Below are 20,167 nucleotides of genomic sequence, written 5' to 3' on the forward strand. Positions count from 1 at the left end.
AGATTGTATTATAACACAATCACACCCATGCTCAATAATTCTCAATCTAGAGGTATCTACTTCTACATCTAGATTTACCAATTACTACCACTACATTGGAAATGCTCTTTCTTGACTTGATCTTGATAAGTGAGCTTATATATGTTTATTCCAAAATCTATCAAACAAAGGTATCATAGAAATATAGACAGTTGTATTAGATTAGTGAAATGAATGTCTGTATCTGCCCCTAAAATCAAAATGTTCATGCATGTGGCTCATAGTTTGTGTTCCCGGAAGAGAGGAAATGTGTTTGGTGATGATGTAAACATGAGGACAATAATTTAATCCATGTATGTGCGCCTCACGCATATTATTAATACACCTTTCCCTCTTTCTAGTGTTTAGATTATGAATATTGTTGCCTATGTGACAAAACTTATACATCTGTTGTCTAACAGTCTGTACCACTCTATGTGCCATAAATTTATGACTAGTCAGAAAAAAAATATTTAAGTTAAAATTTAATTATTAACTATTTTTTTGACCAATATAAGCTTGTGACACCTAGAATGACACAAATCTTGGGACAACAGATGTCCTCCCCTACCCTAAGTCCATTATAAAAAAATATTTGAACGGCGTATGAGTTTTATATATTATTATTATATTATTACTTATTATTCATGTTTAGTTATCATTGAATTTTCAAAAAATAATACAAATGAGTGATGAATAATTTAGTGACGGTATATAAATTTGTAAGCTGATAAATATTACACTCTTATTCTATTCCTTGTCTTTTCATAATTTATAAATAAATAAAATTATATATAAGGTTAGGTGAAGCATTGAAGTAATTGATTTTGATAGAGTAGACAGAAATTTTGGTTAAGGCCCAAATAGATGGCTAGGTTTTTGATCCAATGGTAGTATTTTTATATCATTTCATAAGAACTTCTATGACAACTTATTGGCCTCCAACCATTTCGGTTCATATGATACGCCTAAAAAGGGTATCCTGTATTATTTGTTTTACTTAGTAGAGATCAGTAGAAAATTGATATCTTAATTTAGTTCAATGCTAGGTTGAGAGTGATAATATTTTATAATAAAAAATTACACAAAACATTACATGTTATACATAGTAAAAACTGTATAAAAAAATGACAGCAGCATTTGTTGCAAGATTAACAACAGTAGATTTGTTCTATGTGGGTCAAAAAGAAATGAGCAAGCTAACAACAAAGTTGGTCCATTTATGGAAGCAATTGAAACAATTTTGACCAAAGGAGATTATTAATTGGTCAACGTCACAAACAATAGTAACTATGTTGTTCATAAAGGTTCAAAAGTAAAATGCATATACAAGGTGTTTCATTGAATATAAAATCTAGTAGCAAAAAAATTATTTTACATAATGTAACTTGCAATCTACCAAAGTGACATGAACGTTTTATTTTAAACTTACATGTGCACATGGTAGCAATAGACTATTTTGTTTATTTCTAGCAATCATGTGCCACGTCAAGGAAAAAAAAAATCGATATCTATAATGGCCTAATGGGCTTCTATAAGTTTCATTCTGTTTTTCTTTTATTTTGGGTTTGAATTTTTCAATATTGAGTTGCCATCGGCCTAAATGGAAATGTGTTCATTCGAACCAAAACCAAACCACTTGGGATGGGGATCATATATCCTCATTCATGTCTCACTTGGTATATCAAGTCAATGAGAAAGTCTCGTTCATTTAAAAAGAAAAATTATAAAAACAGTAATTAATATTTTAATATTATTTCATAAACTTTGATTGGTACGAGACATTGAGACAGGGAAATTATGAGACAGTTGATCTTTATCCAAACTACTTAATAGATGTGAGCTGTGATTATTTGAGGAGATTTTCAAGTTTCACTATACATTTATATAATTTATAATAATTAATATATATATATATATAATTAATTATTAATAACATAAATAATATGATCAATTTACCACTGTAATTCAACCACTAAAAATCACTATGAAATAATAATAATAATAATAAAATAGGTAGTATATAATTTTAAAGTAGTAGAAAATTATAATATGTAAAATATTTAATTAAAAATAAATTTATAATTATGTGGATACTCATGGTGGCTGGATACCATAAAACTCGTACCTATCCAAAAGTTATTACAGTGAGAACTTGTTGTGAACATGATGTGAATGTTATAAATATTGTTAACCAATCTAGTGAGGTACTAGTATAATGATAGAATTAGGGGTGTAAAAGTTTGGCTTGGTTTTGGTACAATTTGGTGACCGAACTAAACACAAAGATAGGTTTCGGTTCACCTCAGTTAATCACAAATTATATTATAGGAACTACCGAACCATATTTGAATGGTTCAGTTCGAGTCAGTTCCATAAGTTTCCTGTTTTTTTTTCTTCATAAATTGTATTAATTGAAAGTTGAAAATATAATATATGAAACATTGTTTTCCCATAAAAGAATAAAACTACTACTATTATTTTTATTAAAAAGTATATATCATATACTTTTTAATATTAAAATCATAATTCTTCTTAGTAACATATACAACAATTATGTAATTTATGAACAAATAGTGAACACTGACATATATAATAATATATAATCCACAATTAGTTATATATATATATATATATATATATATATATATAATATAACAATAAAACTAACTATTAATAACACACGTGACAATTTAATTGCACATATATGAACTAGTAACATATATAATAGTATCATATATAAACATTACAATTCATAATTAGTAACATATATAATAATAAATGTATAATAATTTATGGTATATGTCGATTTCAAATTCATTACCAAGAAAGTTAGAAGATATTTTCCAAATTATCAAGATATTGGAAAAAATAACACACAAACATATATAACAATTTAGTAAGTAGTAACATATATAACATTAACTTAATAATAACTTAGTAACATATATAACACTACAACTCACATAAAATTGGTTAAGGAATTCAAACAACAATACAATATTATTCCCTAGTATCTATTTATTTAATAAGTTGCTTGGTTCGGTTTCAGTAGTTCTTAAATTTCTAAAACCATGAACCGAATTAAACAGAATTGGTTCCTTATAAAAATAAATGAATTGAACTTTGGAATCGAACTGAACCATATTTTATGGTTCAGTTCAGTTCCACCAGCTTCGTAGTTTAAACTAGAATACATCACTTACACCCATAGATTGAATAATTCAATCGATATTTTACTAATTAAAACATAACTATGAAATTAAGTATATTTATATATGATATTAATTGACATTAAAGCCAAAAAAACTAATAGGAAATATAATAATTACTTTTATTTATACCACCTACCGAAATAAAATGTGTTTTGTTGATAGACAATTTTTATATGTATAAATTAAGGTGGTAGTATGTTGGATCATATAGATGAAAAAACTAGTCGGTATGTCAAATACAATATAAATGAAAATCATTTAATTTGATCGATTTTGACTAGTATAATTATATGACTAACGTAATTACTATACTATACTAGTATGAGATCTCCTCACTGGTATTCTTATCGAATTGGTCTGTATGGTCCATCGATATTGTAATTGAAGCGGTTGTTACTATCTAGTTTGTTGATATTTTTGATTGAATCTACCAGTATGGTCTTATAACACTTTGTTCAAAGTTGAAAAATAATTAGCTACTATCATGTAACTATTCTACTACCTCATTATGAAGTTACTATTGAAGTTCATTTAAAAAAAAATAAGATTTCATGTCAATGGTAATAAAATAGTCTATTCAAATTAATTTTTTACATTTGAAAGAAAGGAGATAGAGAACATTTCATGGTTGTATGAAATGCGCCCTTTACAAAATTCTAATTAAAATCCTTCAACAAAAAGAATCTCTTTCTAAGCGAAACATGCTTGAAAGAAAAACAAAGCTGTAAGAGTGGATTTGACGTTGCTAAAATTAAGTTTTAAAACTCAGAACCAAGATCCTAACTCATAATGTTTTTAGGGAATTGCATGTTAGGGTGATACCCTAGCAATTAAGAATTATAATATATTAAAGGAAAACGAAGAATGATAAAAAAGATGTAACATTAGGAAGTAGTTTTTGATCTCTCTTGGGCCTTCCTGTGATACTGGACTCAGAGTGGGATCCAGACGATCCAACATAGGCCAGTTCTTCAAGGGAAACCTTGTCCTCAAGGTGTGATTCAGTGTGGAGTTGCTTTTTTTTTTGTCTGTGTGTCATTTTCTTGTGTGTTGCAATGGGTGTATCTGTTGGGAGGGAAAATGGGTTTGATTCCATGTGTTGTGTTGCTTTGAGTAAGGATGCACCTGCAACTTTGGCTTCTTCTTGCAATGCCACGTAAGCCATCTTGCCGCATGACTGGGTTTTGTTGGGCGTGAGATTCACGCATGGCTGATTGGAGTGGGCTATATAGGAAGTTTCTTCCCCTATTGTGTCATGCATTGTTTTGGGTAGTGTGATGGCACACTGCTTAATATTTTTTTCCTTGTACTTTTACTAGGGTACAATTAATACCTTATTGAACTATGGGAATTTGAATATCCTTGAAGATATTTTGTGTGAAGTTACAATTAATGCCTTATTGAACTATGAGAATTTAAATATCCTTGAAGATATTTTGTGTCAAGTTATTGGTATTACCACCTGGTGTTTGAGAGGGCACACGATTTTGGATGGTGGTATTTATTAGAGATGTACCATTGTTTGCATCTAATGGTTGCACGTGTCCACAAGGTAGATCCGATGGTGGGGTTTGTTGTTGGACTTCTAAGCCTTTATTGATAACACTTGAATTCCTTAACTGATCAGTTGGGGTCTCCAATGTATACTTTTGCAATTGCTTTTCGTGTCTTTTCTTCTCCTCTACCAACTGTGTGAGTTGTTCTCTAAAATTACTCTCTTGAGTATTAATCCCTTATTTCCGATGTCGAGTGATATTTTTTAAGCTGTAATGTTTTCATCTTCACCCTTTTCCTTGGTGGTGTACGATTGTGTCCCCCTTTCTTGCATGTCTATAATTTTTTGTCTTGTTTTCTTTGCTCAGATCTATGTCCTTTAACGGTTGGTTCCAGTTGTATTTCCAACTGTGGTTCTTGGTTGTGATAGGGTCTCAATCGTGAAACATGCACAACATTGTGTATATGGGCTAGTGTTGGTAGGTCCAGTTCATCTACCACTTTTCCTATTCGATGTAGTATTTTAAATGGGCCGTAATATCATTTTGGTAATTTTTGTGATCGGCGATGTGCTATTATGGTTTGTTGGTATGGTTGTAGCCGAAGTAAAACTAGTGCACCGACTTCAAAGGTATGTTCCTTTCTCTTTGAATCGACATATGATTTCATCTGTTGTTTGACATTTAAATAAATTTGCTCGTAACGAAGCTAACAATGTCTTCCTTTCACACACGATCTTGTCTAAGTGTGCATCTTGAGCTCGCCCGAGAATATAATATTTAAAAGTTGGCGGGGAACGATCATATAGTGCTAAAAAGGGTGTAATTCCGATGGCTGAGTGCTTACAAGTGTTGTACTAGTACTCAACGAAATGTAAAAAACTGAACCATTTAGTTGGGTGCTCACTTATGAAACAGCGTAAGTAGCTCTCCAAACATCTATTCACTACTTCAGTTTGACCATCAGATTTAGGATGATATGCTGAACTGAAACATAGGCATGTGCCTTGTAGTTTAAAAAAATCCTTCCATAACTTACTTAAAAAAAGTGAATCTCTGTCTGACACAATAGAACGAGGGGCTCCTTGTAGTTTGTATATTTCTGTTGTGAATCTTGTTGCTAAGTATTTTGCTGTGAACTTGGTAGGGAGTGCCACAAAGTGGGCGAACTTGGTAAGGCGGTCCACTACTACCCAAATGACTGTATGGCCGAATGATGGTGGTAGACTTATTATAAGATTCATTGAGATGTCTTCCCAGACTTTCTGTGGTACGGAGAGAGGTTGCAATAACCCAATTTTGGCTTGAGGTACATATTTAGTTTGTTGGCATATTAAACAACATTTGATGAATTTTTCCGTATCCTAGTACATGCTAAGCCAATAGAATGATGCGGCCATGCGAGCTAGAGTCAGTTTCAACCCTGAGTGTCTTGCCGCTGGAGTTGTGTGAAGCTCGGATATCAACGTTTCTCTCCATCCATTATTTTCAGGTATGAATATTCTGTTTGTATAGTAGAGCAGAAAGTTGGTAAAATGGAAGTGTGGATGTTGTTGTTGTTTACCATTTCTGAACATGGTAATTAATTTTTGTATGTTTTGTGTGTTGTAGAATTTGCGAAGATCATCTAGCAACATAGGTACTGGTGAAGTGATGCTGAACTGAAGTGCTTCATCAGGTGTATGACATCTGGATAGTCCATCCGTAGCTTTATTCTCCTTCCCAGGATGGTAAAATGTCTCATACTCAAAACCTTGTAACTTGGTTGCCTATTTTTGCTTCTCTAGAGTCTGAAATGTTTGAGTCCTCAAATGTTTCAGGCTTTGTTGATCAGTAAAATTTTTAAAGTGCATGCGTATTAAATATTGTCTCCATTTTTTAACAGCTTCTGTTACTGCATACATTTCTCTAATGTTTGTGGATGCTGCTTGCATGCATGCAAATATCTTTTTGCTGAAGTATGTTATTGTGTGACCTTTTTAGGATAAAACAACACCAATGGTGATCCCTGAAGCGTATGTTTCAACATCAAATGTCATAGTGAATTTTGGTAGAGCTAGTACTGGAGCATTTGTCATTATGTGTTTTAAATTTTTGAATGCATGTTGGGTTGATTTACTTCATGTAAAACTTCCTATCTTTATTAAATCCGTCAAAGGAGCGACATGTGAGGCATATTGTTTGATAAACCCTCGATAAAACCCGGTGAGGCTAAAGAAACCCCTTAAGGCCGTGATCGACTTTGGTGTTGGCCATTTAACAGTGGCTTGAATTTTTTCCGAGTCTGGTTGTACACCATCGCTTGATAATATATGTCCTAGATAATCCTCGCTATGCACGCCAAAAACACATTTAGATAATTTTGCGAAAAGTTTTTGCTCCCTTAATAAGGCTAAAATTAACCTTAAATGTATTAGATGTTCAGTTAAGGACTTGATGTAGATTAATATATCATAAAAAAACACGAGAACAAATTTTCGAAGATATGGCCGTAATAAATCATTCATGGCAGCTTGGAACGTTGATGGACCATTAGTGAGGCCAAAGGGCATTACCAGGAACTCATAATGCACGTCTACTGTCCGAAATGTTGTTTTGTGAGTGTTAGTAGGGTCCAATCTAATGTGATGATATCCGGATCTTAAATTAATTTTTAAGAAAATATGTGCAATTCCTAATTCATCTAGGATCTCATCAATAATAGGAATTAGAAACCAATTTTTAATAGTAATTGCATTCAAACTACGTAATCCACACAAAAATGTCGTGTTCCATCTTTCTTTCGAATTAGTAAAACTAGGGATGAAAATGGGCTAGTACTTAGTACTACTATGCCAACTTATAACATTTCTAATAATAGAGTTGCCATTGCTTCCTTTTGGGAGTGGGAATACCGGTAAGGTTTAACATTAACTGGGGATGAGTTGGGTAGGAGGACAATTTTATGATCATGTGGTCTTTGTGCTAGTAATCCTTTTGGGGTATTGTAGATTAACTCAAAATCCTTTAGTATGGGTTGAATAGCTTTATTATGGTATTGTTTGGGTCTGTTAAGGCTTGATAGATTGTCTGTGTTGTTGGTGACAGTGTTCCGGTGGGTGCTATTGTGACACAAAATATGTCTGCAATAACATCTGTATGTGTTAGTCTTTTGAGTTGGTGGAAGGTGGATAGTGTTGGTGAAGTTGAGTGTTATCTGGTTAGGGTAATGGGTTTATTGTCATATGTGAATGTCATAGAGGGAATGACAAATCTAAACTCATTGGTCCTAGGGTACTTAACCATTCAATCCCTAATACCACATCAGCTCCTTGTATTGGCAAAAGATAAAATGGAATGTGAAATAGTTGTTGTTGTAAGTTTATAGGAGTTTCTTTACATAATCCAACACAATAAATATGCTCACCATTATCTACTATGGCTGAAAACTTTAGGGTTGGGTAGATCGGCAGTAGTAAAATTGTGCAACTCAGGATTGCATAACATTATGTGAACTACCCGTATCCACTAACACAATCACTGTATGTCCAAAATTTTGGCCTTCAAATTCAAGAGTATTTGGAGATAGGTTACTTTGTAGAGCGTGATCAGATAAGTGGAAGTGAATAATTTCTGATTGGTCTATGTCATGAGATATGCATTCCATATTCAACGTTGATAAATTAGGATCATTAACAATTAGACCCTCACTACCTTCCTCACTCAGCATCAAGAGGAATTGCTTTGGTTGTCAACGGTGTCATAGAACGAACTTTTCATCGCAATTATAACATAGTCCTTGTGCGCGTCGTTCCTGCATTTGAGTTGTAGTGAGTATTTTTATGGGCAGAGTGTGAGATGTAGTTTGACTAACATCATTAAGTCTAGCTGTCTTGGGACTGTTTAGTGTAGTTGTTTGGGAGTGCCATGAGTGATTTGATGTGGCCATTATCGCAACGATTTTACTTTCCACCAATTTTGCCAACCCAATTGCGTGAATCACTGAAAAGGGTTATTGAATTGCTAGTTCGTGCCCAATCTCTGGATGAAGTCCAAATAAGAAACAATTGAACAGCATTTCAGGAGTCATTCCCACTACTTGATTTGAGAGACGTTCAAATCTGGTTTGGTAATTTGTGACTATAGTAGTTTGTTTTAATTTAAATAGTTCAACTTGAGGATTCACAAATGTGGATGGTCCAAAACGTACCACTAGATCTTTTGGAAAGCCTTCCCAACTTGTTAATTGATTGGTCTGAAACATCTACTTATATCAACTTAAGGCGTTTCCTTTCATTGAAAATGCTACGAGTTCAAGGCGTTGAAAGGGAGTGACTTGATATAAGTTGAAATATTGTTCTCTTGGAACAACAATCTTGTGGTTCTGTACCATCAAATGGTTGTAGTTGTAATTTTGAAGGTTTTATATTTCATGGTGGTGGAAATAGTCCACACCCATATGGAGTTGTTGGTGGTCTTGGTTGGGAACCATATGGTGGCGGAAGTGTTGATTGAAAACCATATGGTGGTGGTGGTGGTATTTGTAGAAAGCCATATGGTGGTGGTGGTGGTGTTTGTGGTTAACCTCGCGATCTTTCACACTAACCCATTAAGGGTGCTTTCCATGCGGGCTTCCATTGATGCCTAGAATAGATCCTGTCATTCATTCATGTTCTGCTGCATGGCAACTAATTTTTCCCGAACCATCGCATTGAAAGTGTCCTCCATGGTAAAGTGTGTGGATGAAGAAGACGAAGTAGGTTTATGAGGCATGAGAACAAGAATGGAAGCACCAATGTTAGGATGATACCCTAGCAATGAAGAATTCTAATATACTAAAGGAAAACTAAGAATGATAAAAAAGATGTAATTTTTATTGATGCCCTTTGAATGAGGGTTAATATTACTTAAATAGTATAAAAATCTAATCTATGAATTGATGAAATATAATCTCAATCTAGTTATTTGGAAATTAAATCTAAAAATAACAAAATATAATATTATCATAATCTTCTTATAATTTTATAAGGTAGTTTTTAAATTTAGGAGATAATTTTATATCTCTCTTGGATCTTCCTATAATATAGGACTCAGAGTGAGATCCAGACGGTCAACATTGCACTAGTTAATAAAAGAACTAAAATGTTTTGTAGTTGTCAAAAACAGGAAGGTATCACTATTCTTATAATAAGACTGATATAACTACACAACATCGATCTCTCTCTTTACTTTGCTTTTCTTTAACGCTGCATGTCATAGTAATTTCACCATGTGAAGGTATGCACCGCATATCTACCCTATCAGGGAATACACAGTTTACTATATAAATTAAGAGTTTAAATTTATACATTGTCAATATAAAGTTTTTTATACTTATACTTTACTTTTATTTGAGAATCAATGATAATTAACATATGAATAATGAATGATTTACTGATAGTGTAAAAAAACATACACTGTTAGAGTATAAATATTAAATTCATAAATTCACCACTATTATACGACCATACACCAATTACAAATTCAAAAGGATATATAAAATAACCTCCTTAACAACAAATCCTAAAATGTGTGATACTAATTTGGAAACTAAAACTGATAAACCAATTAATTACGTATTTTATTAACAACAAAAGAAATCAACCACTAAACATTAGCACAACATGTTAATTTCTATCCTCCACTAAACTGCAACTTCTCATTCTAACTTCTAGTTTACAATTTAATTTAATTTCAGAGCAAAAACCTATAGTGTGGCAACTTTAGGTATACCCCCAATTTATTGTCACAATTAATAAATATGCCTTTATTCTTTTTTTGTTGATAAGCATGAGAAATGGATTAAGAGCACAAGAGGTGCTAACCCAAAGAGAACACAAAGATGAACAAAATCACAAAGAAGCTAAAATACAAGACCAAGGGTCCATACACTAATTAGCAAAAGAAAACGAGTAACACTCCGTCTTAGCACAGAACCAAACCCAAGAAAAATCTTAATAGAATTCAAAACATTCAAGACACTAAACTTCTTATCCCGAAACACAACCTCATTCCTCAATAACCAAATAGATAAGACCACCGTGAACCACAACATCCTCCACCAATTAGAGTAATTAGCATTGCTACATAAGTTCATGTGATACCTCAGCGCGTCCGTGATGCAGAAACTCCCTGCTGGAACTGCAGCAGTGTTCCCTGCTGGAACTGCATCAGTGTTCCCTGCTGGAACTGCAGCATTGGTCCCTTCTGGAACTGCAGCAGTGTTCCCTGCTGGAACAACAGCAGTGTTCCAGTCAATTGCTGAAGCAGTGATCCAGCCATAGAAAGCAAACCAAACACTTGTTGTAAAGGAGCAAGACACAAATACATGGTTCACATCTTCGTCCTCCTCCAGGCAGAAGATACAGTATAAATCCATAGCATTATTAATAATTTTCCTCCTAAAAAGCTGCACTTTCAAAGGCAATTTCCTTCTCAAAAGCTTCCAAACAAAATAGTAAACCTGGGAAGGGCAACAACCTATCTAAGCTTTATCCAATAAGGACCCTGTGATAAAAGGTGATGAATAAAGGGACACCGAATAAGCCGATTTAACATCATAATTCTCTAATTTAGTTAGTCTCTAAGACCACGCATCTACTGCACCCTCCTTACAACAAATTTGAGAAATGACAGAGTACAATTCATCCTCCAACTCATCTTCCCAGCTAAATAACTTCCTACGCCAACTCACCCGCCAAGCCCACTGACCATTCAACCAATAACCACATTCAAAGACAACAACTTTCTTATTTAAGGCCATTGAGAAAAGACGATGAAAACGCTCAGCAAGGCAGCTAGACCCAACCCACACATCATTCCAGAATTTAGTACTCAAGCCATCACCTATACTTTGAAAGCATTATAATGAAACCAATTTTGATGCAAATTTTTGCCCCTCCCCACCTTAGCTATCTCTTTCCACCAAGAGGAGACCACCAAGGCCGAAATACTAAAATTATCTCCATACTTTGATTTAATAACCCTGACCCGCAGAGAGTCGGTCTCCACAAGGAATCTCCATTTCCACTTACCAAGGAGCGAAAGGTTAAAAGAATCAAGATTTTTCACACCAAGCCCCCTACCTCCAAAAGAAATAAATTTTTTTCTCCAAGATGTCAGTCTCTTATTTACTGTTGCGATAATGGGAGCCCAAGCCAAATTATTCTTCGAGCTTGCACCCACCGGAATACCAAGATAGATGAAAGGGAAGCAACCAATTCTGTAAGATATGAACTGAGATGCTGTATTAAGGAAACCCTCATCCACTTTAACTCCAAAAATAGAGCTCTTGAAGGAATTGATCCTCAAGCCAGAGACCAATTCAAAGCATCTGATAATAATTTTCAAGCACCAAAGATTCTCAAAACTTGGTTTACACACCAAAATAGTGTCATCCACATATTGCAGGTTCGTCACAGTAACCTGATTTCTGCCCAAATCATACCCCTCTAACAAACCAGAATTCCCAGCAGACCGAATTAAACTAGATAGACCTTCAGCCACCAAAAGGAACAGGACAGGAGCCATAGGATCCCCTTGACGGATACCCCGCGATACCAAAAATTGATTTGTAGGACTACCATTTACAAGGACTGACATCAAAGTTGAGGAGAGACAACTCCCGACCCACCTTCTCCACATCAAAGGGAAACCAAGCCTGAGAAGCATATAATCAAAGAAACCCCAGTCCACTAAGTCATAAGATTTTTCAAAATCTATTTTCAAGATTAAGCAACCATCAGAGTCTTTCTTTGCCGAATGAATCACCTCATTTAAAACCACCACCCCATCCAAAATACTTCTATTATGGATGAAGGCTGACTGAGAATCAGAAACTAAAGAACCAACTGCCAACTTCAGCCTTGAGGCCAAAATCTTGGAAATAATTTTGTAAAGAGAACCTATCAAAGAGATAGGTCTAAAGTCTTCTAATTTTGAAGGGCTGATGACCTTTGGAATTAGAGCAATAAAAGAAGCATTAAGACCCATTGGGAGTTTAGCATTGACAAAAAAATCCTTAACAAAGCAAAAAATATCCTCACGCATAATACCCCAACACGCTTGAATAAACTTGAAATTGAAACCATTAGGCCCTCGGCTTTTATCCGACGCACAACTCAACACTGCAGACTTAATTTCTTCGTAATTGATCTCTGCTGTAATAGACCTGACTTGTACACCCGAAAGGGAATTAAAACAAACTCCATCCAAGGCTGGTCTAGTGAACTTAGATCCGGTGAACAAAGATTTAAAGTAGTCAAAAATTCCTTTTCTAATCTGGCTGTCATCCTCCACCCATTGATCATTCAACCATAAACCCAAAATCTGGTTTCTACGCATCTTATTCTTCATACAGATATGAAAGAATTTAGAGTTTGCATCTCCTTCCTTTAACCATTGAACCCTGGAATTCTGAACACACAGATTTTCTTTAAGAGATGAGATCCTCCACCACTCAGCGGACAACCTACTCCGCTGCACAATTTGGTCATTAGACAATGGGCAGCCTTCTCCAGCCAACTCCTGATCTTGGATCTTTAGAAACACTCTCTAATTGATATTCCCTACGTGAGTTTTATTCCAGTCCTTGATCCTGGCTTTCAGAAGATGAAATTTCTCCTTAATGACAAAAGCAGGCCAACCATGAATCGAGATGTCATCCCAAGACTCTTTTATAAACCTGTTAAAATCCTTTTGCAAAAGCCAACAGTTATTGAATTTGAAAGGCAAAGGTCCTCTATTGATCACCTTGTATTTTAGGAGAATCATGCAGTGATCTGAAAAAGGACAAGGAAGAGCCCACTGAGATGCGCCAGTCCAATGATCAATCCAATCAGACGACAACAAGAATCTGTCCAAGCGACTCATACATGAACCACCAGATTGAACCCAAGTGAATTGTCTACCAATAAGGGGCAAGTCAACCAAATCCATACACCGAATCCAATTGTTAAAGATTTGAATCTCACTGGACGAAACACCAAGACGTTCCGAACCACTCCTAACTGCGTTAAAGTCACCCAAGAAACACCATCTAACATTAGATACCGATCTCTTCAACGAGAGCAAAGCCTCCCAAAGAATTTTTTTCTGAGAGAGTGTACACGTCGAGTAAATGTTAACTAAGCAACAAGCAGAATTATCCAATATCCAGTTTCCAAAAACAGCTAAGAAACCAATGCCATGAACCGAAGAAGAATGACAAAATTTAGAAGTATCCCAAATGCTGAGGATGCCCCCCGAACGACCAACTGCAGGAACAAAATCCCAAAGACAATTTTGATTCCCCCAAACCGCAAAGCACACTCTATCCTCCACCACCTCCAATTTTGTCTCTTGAATTGCTAAGAAATCCACGTTATTTTGAAGAACCAATTCCTTGACACGTCTTCTCTTAACACCACTCCCAAGACCCCTCACATTTAAGCATGTACAAATCATTGATCACTTTGGACATCCCTATGGTTGGGGATCAAAGTTCCAACCATATCTCTTGACTCCAATTCTTCAATTCTTTTTATCATTTCTGAATCATCGCCCACAAAAGAAACCCCTAATTTCTTGCCAATCTCCCAAATTCTCTCAGCAGCATAATTACCTTCTTTTAAGAGAAGTCTATTAACACATCTCACATGTGAATCATCAATAGAGTTGCTTATAGAAGAATGAAGATTATCGTTGCTCTCCACTTCCTTCTGGATTGCCTTCTTCTTAACCGAGTTATTGGAAGCTTGATCCTTATATCGATGGGAGGAAGGCTTCAAGACTAAGGGAGGATAAAATTTCTTTTTCCTCTGAATCTGGGACAGGAGATAACCAGGCGAAGGATCCCCAATGGAAGAGTTCAACTTTTTCTTTTTTCCTTTTTTCAAGAAGTGACGTATATTTTTAGTCACCTCTTTCAACGGGGCTTGAGTATATTTATCAGCTTCCTGAATCACCAAAGCCTTTGAGGCCGAGCCCACTTCAAAAATAGAATTCTCATACACACAATTCTTTGATACATTCGGTTTATTCAGAGGGGCCTCACAATGGCCCGAAACAATGCGCCCTTCTTTAGATAAAAATTTACTGGAAAAATGTACAGGCCTAAAAACCGTACTTGATTCAGAAGAATTTCCATCTGATAAAATAGGCCCAACACCCACCTTGATCTTTTGACCTTTATTCCTACAACTAGAAGCCCCAACAACGTGGGACCCAAGTAGAGGAACATTTGAATACGAAAACAAAGGATCCCGACGATCCTTATCGGAGTCCATGACCCAAGGACCTGAAACCTCCTTAGGGGTGTCACCCTTGGGCCCAACGCAGATTGATACGTTCTTATCACAACAATTTAAATAAGGTACCAGAACCTGCTCACCTTTGCTAGGAGACAAAGGACCTTCCTTAAAAGGCAACAAAGGAGGGCAGCTCGGGGCAAGGGAAGCCCCAGAAGCGGAGAGATTTGGAGAATCAACACTGACATCAACAAGCATATTGCTAAGGGAGCCAGAATTAGAAACCTTTTGGTTAACTTTTCTTTCAAGTATTGACTCATTTGCCAAACTATCTGCCACCTCATCATCTTCTTCTTCAAGCAAAAAGTGATCTCCCCAGCAAGAATCCCTATCCTTACACGAATCAAGGTCGCTGTCACTTGGTACATTCACCATCTGATTCACTTTTGATGATAAGCTGGTAAGGTTCACTCCCCCTAAATAAAATCTGAATTAACTTTGTCATAATCCTTTGTAACCACACAGTTGAACAAGTTGATTATTACATACATATTATAGTTCAATTGTAACTATAATATCCACGGATCCACCTTTGAAAAAAAATAACAAGTTGCTAATATAATTTGAGTTGACATGCTAATACAAGCACCGTCTACAACTCATTGCATTGAGAGAAGAAATGCCCTTTACATTTCAAATCTAATTTAGGCTAAAATTTTGAACATCTTATCAAATGATGTAGATTGTCTTTCATTTTTCTTAAAACATCGTTATATAAAATATTTTTGTTACATATTTGTTCTTTGCAATATGATTAATATATACATGCTTTTAAATATGAAAAAAAAGTTTTTTACAGTGTTACTTTATCATTTACGACTCATTTTTAATTGTTATTAATTCTTAAATAAAAATAATAAAAATGAATAATAAATAATGTACTAAATATTTATACTAACATTGCAAAAAGAAAGTTGAGTTATATTCCACGCGTGAAAGAGAATATTATATTTTCTTGAAAAAGTGAATAATAATTTTAAAATATATAAAAACAACTCAATTAAATTGATTCTTCTGGCCAGTCTCTAAATTATTATACATTATGTCAACTCTTCTTGGACACACAAAAATAGTCTTATTCTTTAGTCCAAATAAGCAACAATAATTTCTAAAATAAGAAATTTGATTTCAGTTGACGTCCTTATAAAAATGTTGATTACACGTTACATCCTTATTTACAAACATATCTGTCAAATAAAAAATTATTAGATGTTTTTAAGCATATTCGATGATGATGCACAATCCATGGCTGATGTTGATGCATTACAAAACTAAAATATTATAGTACTCTTATCTGATGAACAGGATTTCTTCAAGAGATAATGCACAAGTCATATATCTAAAAATGAATTGTTTAGTGCTGGATGGTGTACCAATAATAGTAAATCTTATTAAGAGAGGCATCTTAGAAGCAAATGAAAATCAAACGTGTGCTCTTTGTGGGGAGTTAGAAGAATTTTCTAATAATCTATTCTTGTTTTACTCAATATTCTATATTGTTTGACAAAACCTTTATTCTAAATTTGGTCTTACATCTATTATCCATAATAATGTTAAGTTTTACTTTTCAATGCATGCGAATATGACAATGATGGAGAACAAGAAAAATAATATGAGGATGTGTCTTTAATTATTTACTATATGAACTCTTTGACATATTAAGAATAAAATGGTATTTGAGAATAAACGTTTTCACCCAGAAGAGAGGATGAAGCTTATATTTTTTATTTCTTGAACTTCTTAATGTCGTTTTCATAACTTCTCATATTCTTATATTGAATAGGTGCAACATCCATTAAATTTTCCACTTCTTTATTAATTCTTAAGATTAACTAAATAGAAGTATTACTTGTTATCATAATTTCTTTATCTCATTATTAATAAATTTATTTGCTGATACAAAAATAGCAAAGTTATATACTCTCTAAATAAATAGGCATTGATGGGTTTGCTAAATGCATAGACATCTCATGTGAAATTAGAAACCATAGAAGGAAAAGAATGCCTCTTCTATCAATTCAAGAGAATCTAGCATTTGTGCTAAATTCAACTTTCTACTTATCTATACTATGTTTCTTAGGTGTCTTATTTGTTTTTAAGATCACAAGAAGAAGCAAAACCAATTCTCCACCCTCCCCTCCAAAACTACCCTTCATTGGGAATCTTCATCAGCTAGGCACATTCCCACACCGTTCTTTACAAACCCTATCTCACAAATATGGCCCTATCATGATGATGAAGTTAGGACAAATTCCAACGCTAGTGATTTCATCTGCTGATGTGGCCAGAGAAATATTCAAAAACCATGATGCTGTTTTCTCCAACCGGCCCTTGGTCACAGCCTCTAGAATCTTCTGCTATGGGTTCAAAGACGTGGCCTTTGCTCCCTACGACGATGAGTGGAGACAAAAAAGAAAGATTTGCGTTCTTGAGCTTCTAAGCATGAAAAGGGTGCAATCTTTTCAACCCATAAGGGAATCACTAGTTGCAGAAATGCTTGATACTATACGTGATGTATGCATGGGATCAAAGTCATCAACGGTGAACCTTAGTGAGATGCTGATTGCAGCCTCTAACAACTTAAATTCAACATGTATTTTCGGACAAAAGTTTGATACAGAAGATGGCAGTGGCGGTTTCGGAGATCTGGGAAGGAAGATGATGAGTCAGTTCGCAGCTTTTTGTGTGGGAGATTACTGGCCTTCATTGAGTTGGATTGATACAGTTTCAGGCCAAACTCCTGATTTTAAGGCCACTCTTAGAGCATTTGATGTTTTCTTTGATAAGATAATTGCAGAACACAAGGCAAAGATGAAGAAGAATGATGAGCAATCCGATAAGAAAGACTTTATGGATATACTTCTTGAACTTCAAGAGGATGATAGACTTGACTTTGAACTCACCCAAGATACCCTCAAAGCATTAATGGTGGTATTATTCTATTTCTCCTTATCAACTGGACTTACACTATTCCTCTTGAAGAAAATAATATTTATAAGTATTTGATTTAATATTTATTAAATTTTATTTTCTTGATCTATAGCATGAGAAGAAACTGACAAAAAATATTGATATTGATGGAATTGTTTAATTTTTTTCATTTTCTTAAATGATGTTCTTATTTAACATATTATATTATTTATATGGGTAGAGATTCACTTATTTTAGGAGTAAATTTTTTAAATTTATTATTCATTCTAACCATCAAATTCTAGGAATATCTAATGGTTAGATCTATTAGTAATTAAAACCATTGAATTTCCTTAGAGTTATGGTTAATATAAGAAATAAAATATATATATATATATATATATATATATATATATATAAATAATGTTAATATCCATGAAAAACATACATACACATGTAACTATTTAATACAAATAAATATTCTCTTTATATCCCTTAGTTTTCATATATCTGTACCCAACCAATGAGAGTTTCTCAACAAATAATAAAAATACATTATTTTAATTTTATTTTATTTAATACACCCACTTAAAGCTGAGTATAAAGATTTAATTTCCATTTTTTATAATTCCAGGACATGATTATTGGAGGAAGTGACACTTCATCAACAACAATGGAATGGGTTTTTACAGAGCTCATGAGGAATCCAAGCATCATGAAGAAAGTCCAAGAAGAGTTAAGAAGAGTTGTGAGGTACAAAACAGTAGTAGATGAAAATGATATGAAACAAATGAATTACTTGAAATGTGTACTAAAAGAAACTTTAAGATTACACCCACCCGTTCCTCTCTTGGTTCCTAGAGAAACAACATCTAGTGTTAAACTAAGAGGATATGACATTCCCTCCAAAACAAGGGTAATTATGAACGCATTTGCAATCCAAAGGGACCCTGAAGTTTGGGACAAAGCTGATGAGTTTTACCCAGATAGATTCGAGAATAGTGAGGTTGAATTCAAAACACAAGACGTAGAATTTATAGCATTTGGCAATGGAAGAAGGGGATGCCCTGGAATTTCATTTGGGGTTAATTTTAGTATGTATGTGATTGCTAATCTTCTATATTGGTTCGATTGGAAGCTTCCTGAAAGTGTTGGACATGTAAAAGACATAGACATGAGTGAGAGATATGGACTCACTGTCAACAAGAAGGTACCACTTCACCTTGAACCTGTGCCATACTCGTTTTGAAGTGGATCTCAACCTTGACCTATTGTGTGTGTCATTATGGTCTCTTATGTTTTACCTTTCTTCTATATATTTATAATTTTCATGTAATATACAAATAAAGTGATGTATTGATTTTATGTGTGTGTTTAAGCTTTGGTAAACACAGCTAAGGTATCATTTGCTGTATCGAAGTTCCATTTCTAATAAGAATTTCATGTTTTCTAAGAGCAATAGCAGCCATAAACTAAGCCATGCAAGGCATCTAAAGCACGATTCACGGTTGAAATAAAGCAGTTCTTTGGTTTCGTTTTTGTACGATAAGAAATTTAATTTTAGAGATAAAAATGTGTATACTATAAAGCATGATATAGACTGTTAGGTTCTTTTTATAAACTTCACAAAGTTATTTAAATCAAATGAAATATTAGTTTGAGTTGTTTTATTTAAGGTTGAGACTCATTTAAGCAAGCACCTGGTGTTAGGTATTAGTGGACAGAACACATCTAGAAGGGGGTTGAATAAGTGTTGCGGTTCCCAAATACCGCTTTTCGCACCGAAGCCCTATTCTGAAAAACGCTTAGTTAATCGATTAAAGCACTGACTTAATCGATTAAGGTACACAAAATAGACAGTTGCAAAACGGCCTGTTTGCTTAATCGTTAAGCATGGTTTTAGCAAGCTCCTCTAAGACTCGATTCTTCCTCTCAACAACTCTATTTTGTTGAGGGGTATGAGGAGCCAAAAATTGATGCATAATACCATATTTATCACAAAATTTATCAAATTGATGGTTTTCAAATTCGCCATCATGATCAGATTGAATATATATTATCTTATGGTTAAACTGATTTTGGATTTGTTTTGCAAGGTTTTTGAAAGACTTGAATGCATCGCTCTTGGACGATAGAAATAGTGTCCATGTGAATCTATAGAAATCGTCAAAAATTACTAAAGCATAAAAACTACCACCAAACTCATAACTTGTGATGGTCCAAACAA

At 34.2% G+C, this 20,167-nt stretch overlaps 1 protein-coding gene across 1 annotated transcript; it reads left to right on the plus strand.

The window, feature by feature from the left end:
- LOC109357732 (cytochrome P450 71A1-like) lies at positions 187–19,325 on the plus strand. The gene is made up of 3 exons (XM_019601761.1): positions 187–193; positions 17,025–17,961; positions 18,575–19,325. Exons 2-3 carry the CDS (start codon positions 17,032–17,034, stop codon positions 19,187–19,189), a joined length of 1,545 nt encoding a protein of 514 aa, XP_019457306.1. The 5' UTR covers positions 187–193; positions 17,025–17,031; the 3' UTR covers positions 19,190–19,325.

Source organism: Lupinus angustifolius, chromosome LG01 (genome assembly GCF_001865875.1).
Source record: "Lupinus angustifolius cultivar Tanjil chromosome LG01, LupAngTanjil_v1.0, whole genome shotgun sequence".
Taxonomy (NCBI): domain Eukaryota; kingdom Viridiplantae; phylum Streptophyta; class Magnoliopsida; order Fabales; family Fabaceae; genus Lupinus; species Lupinus angustifolius.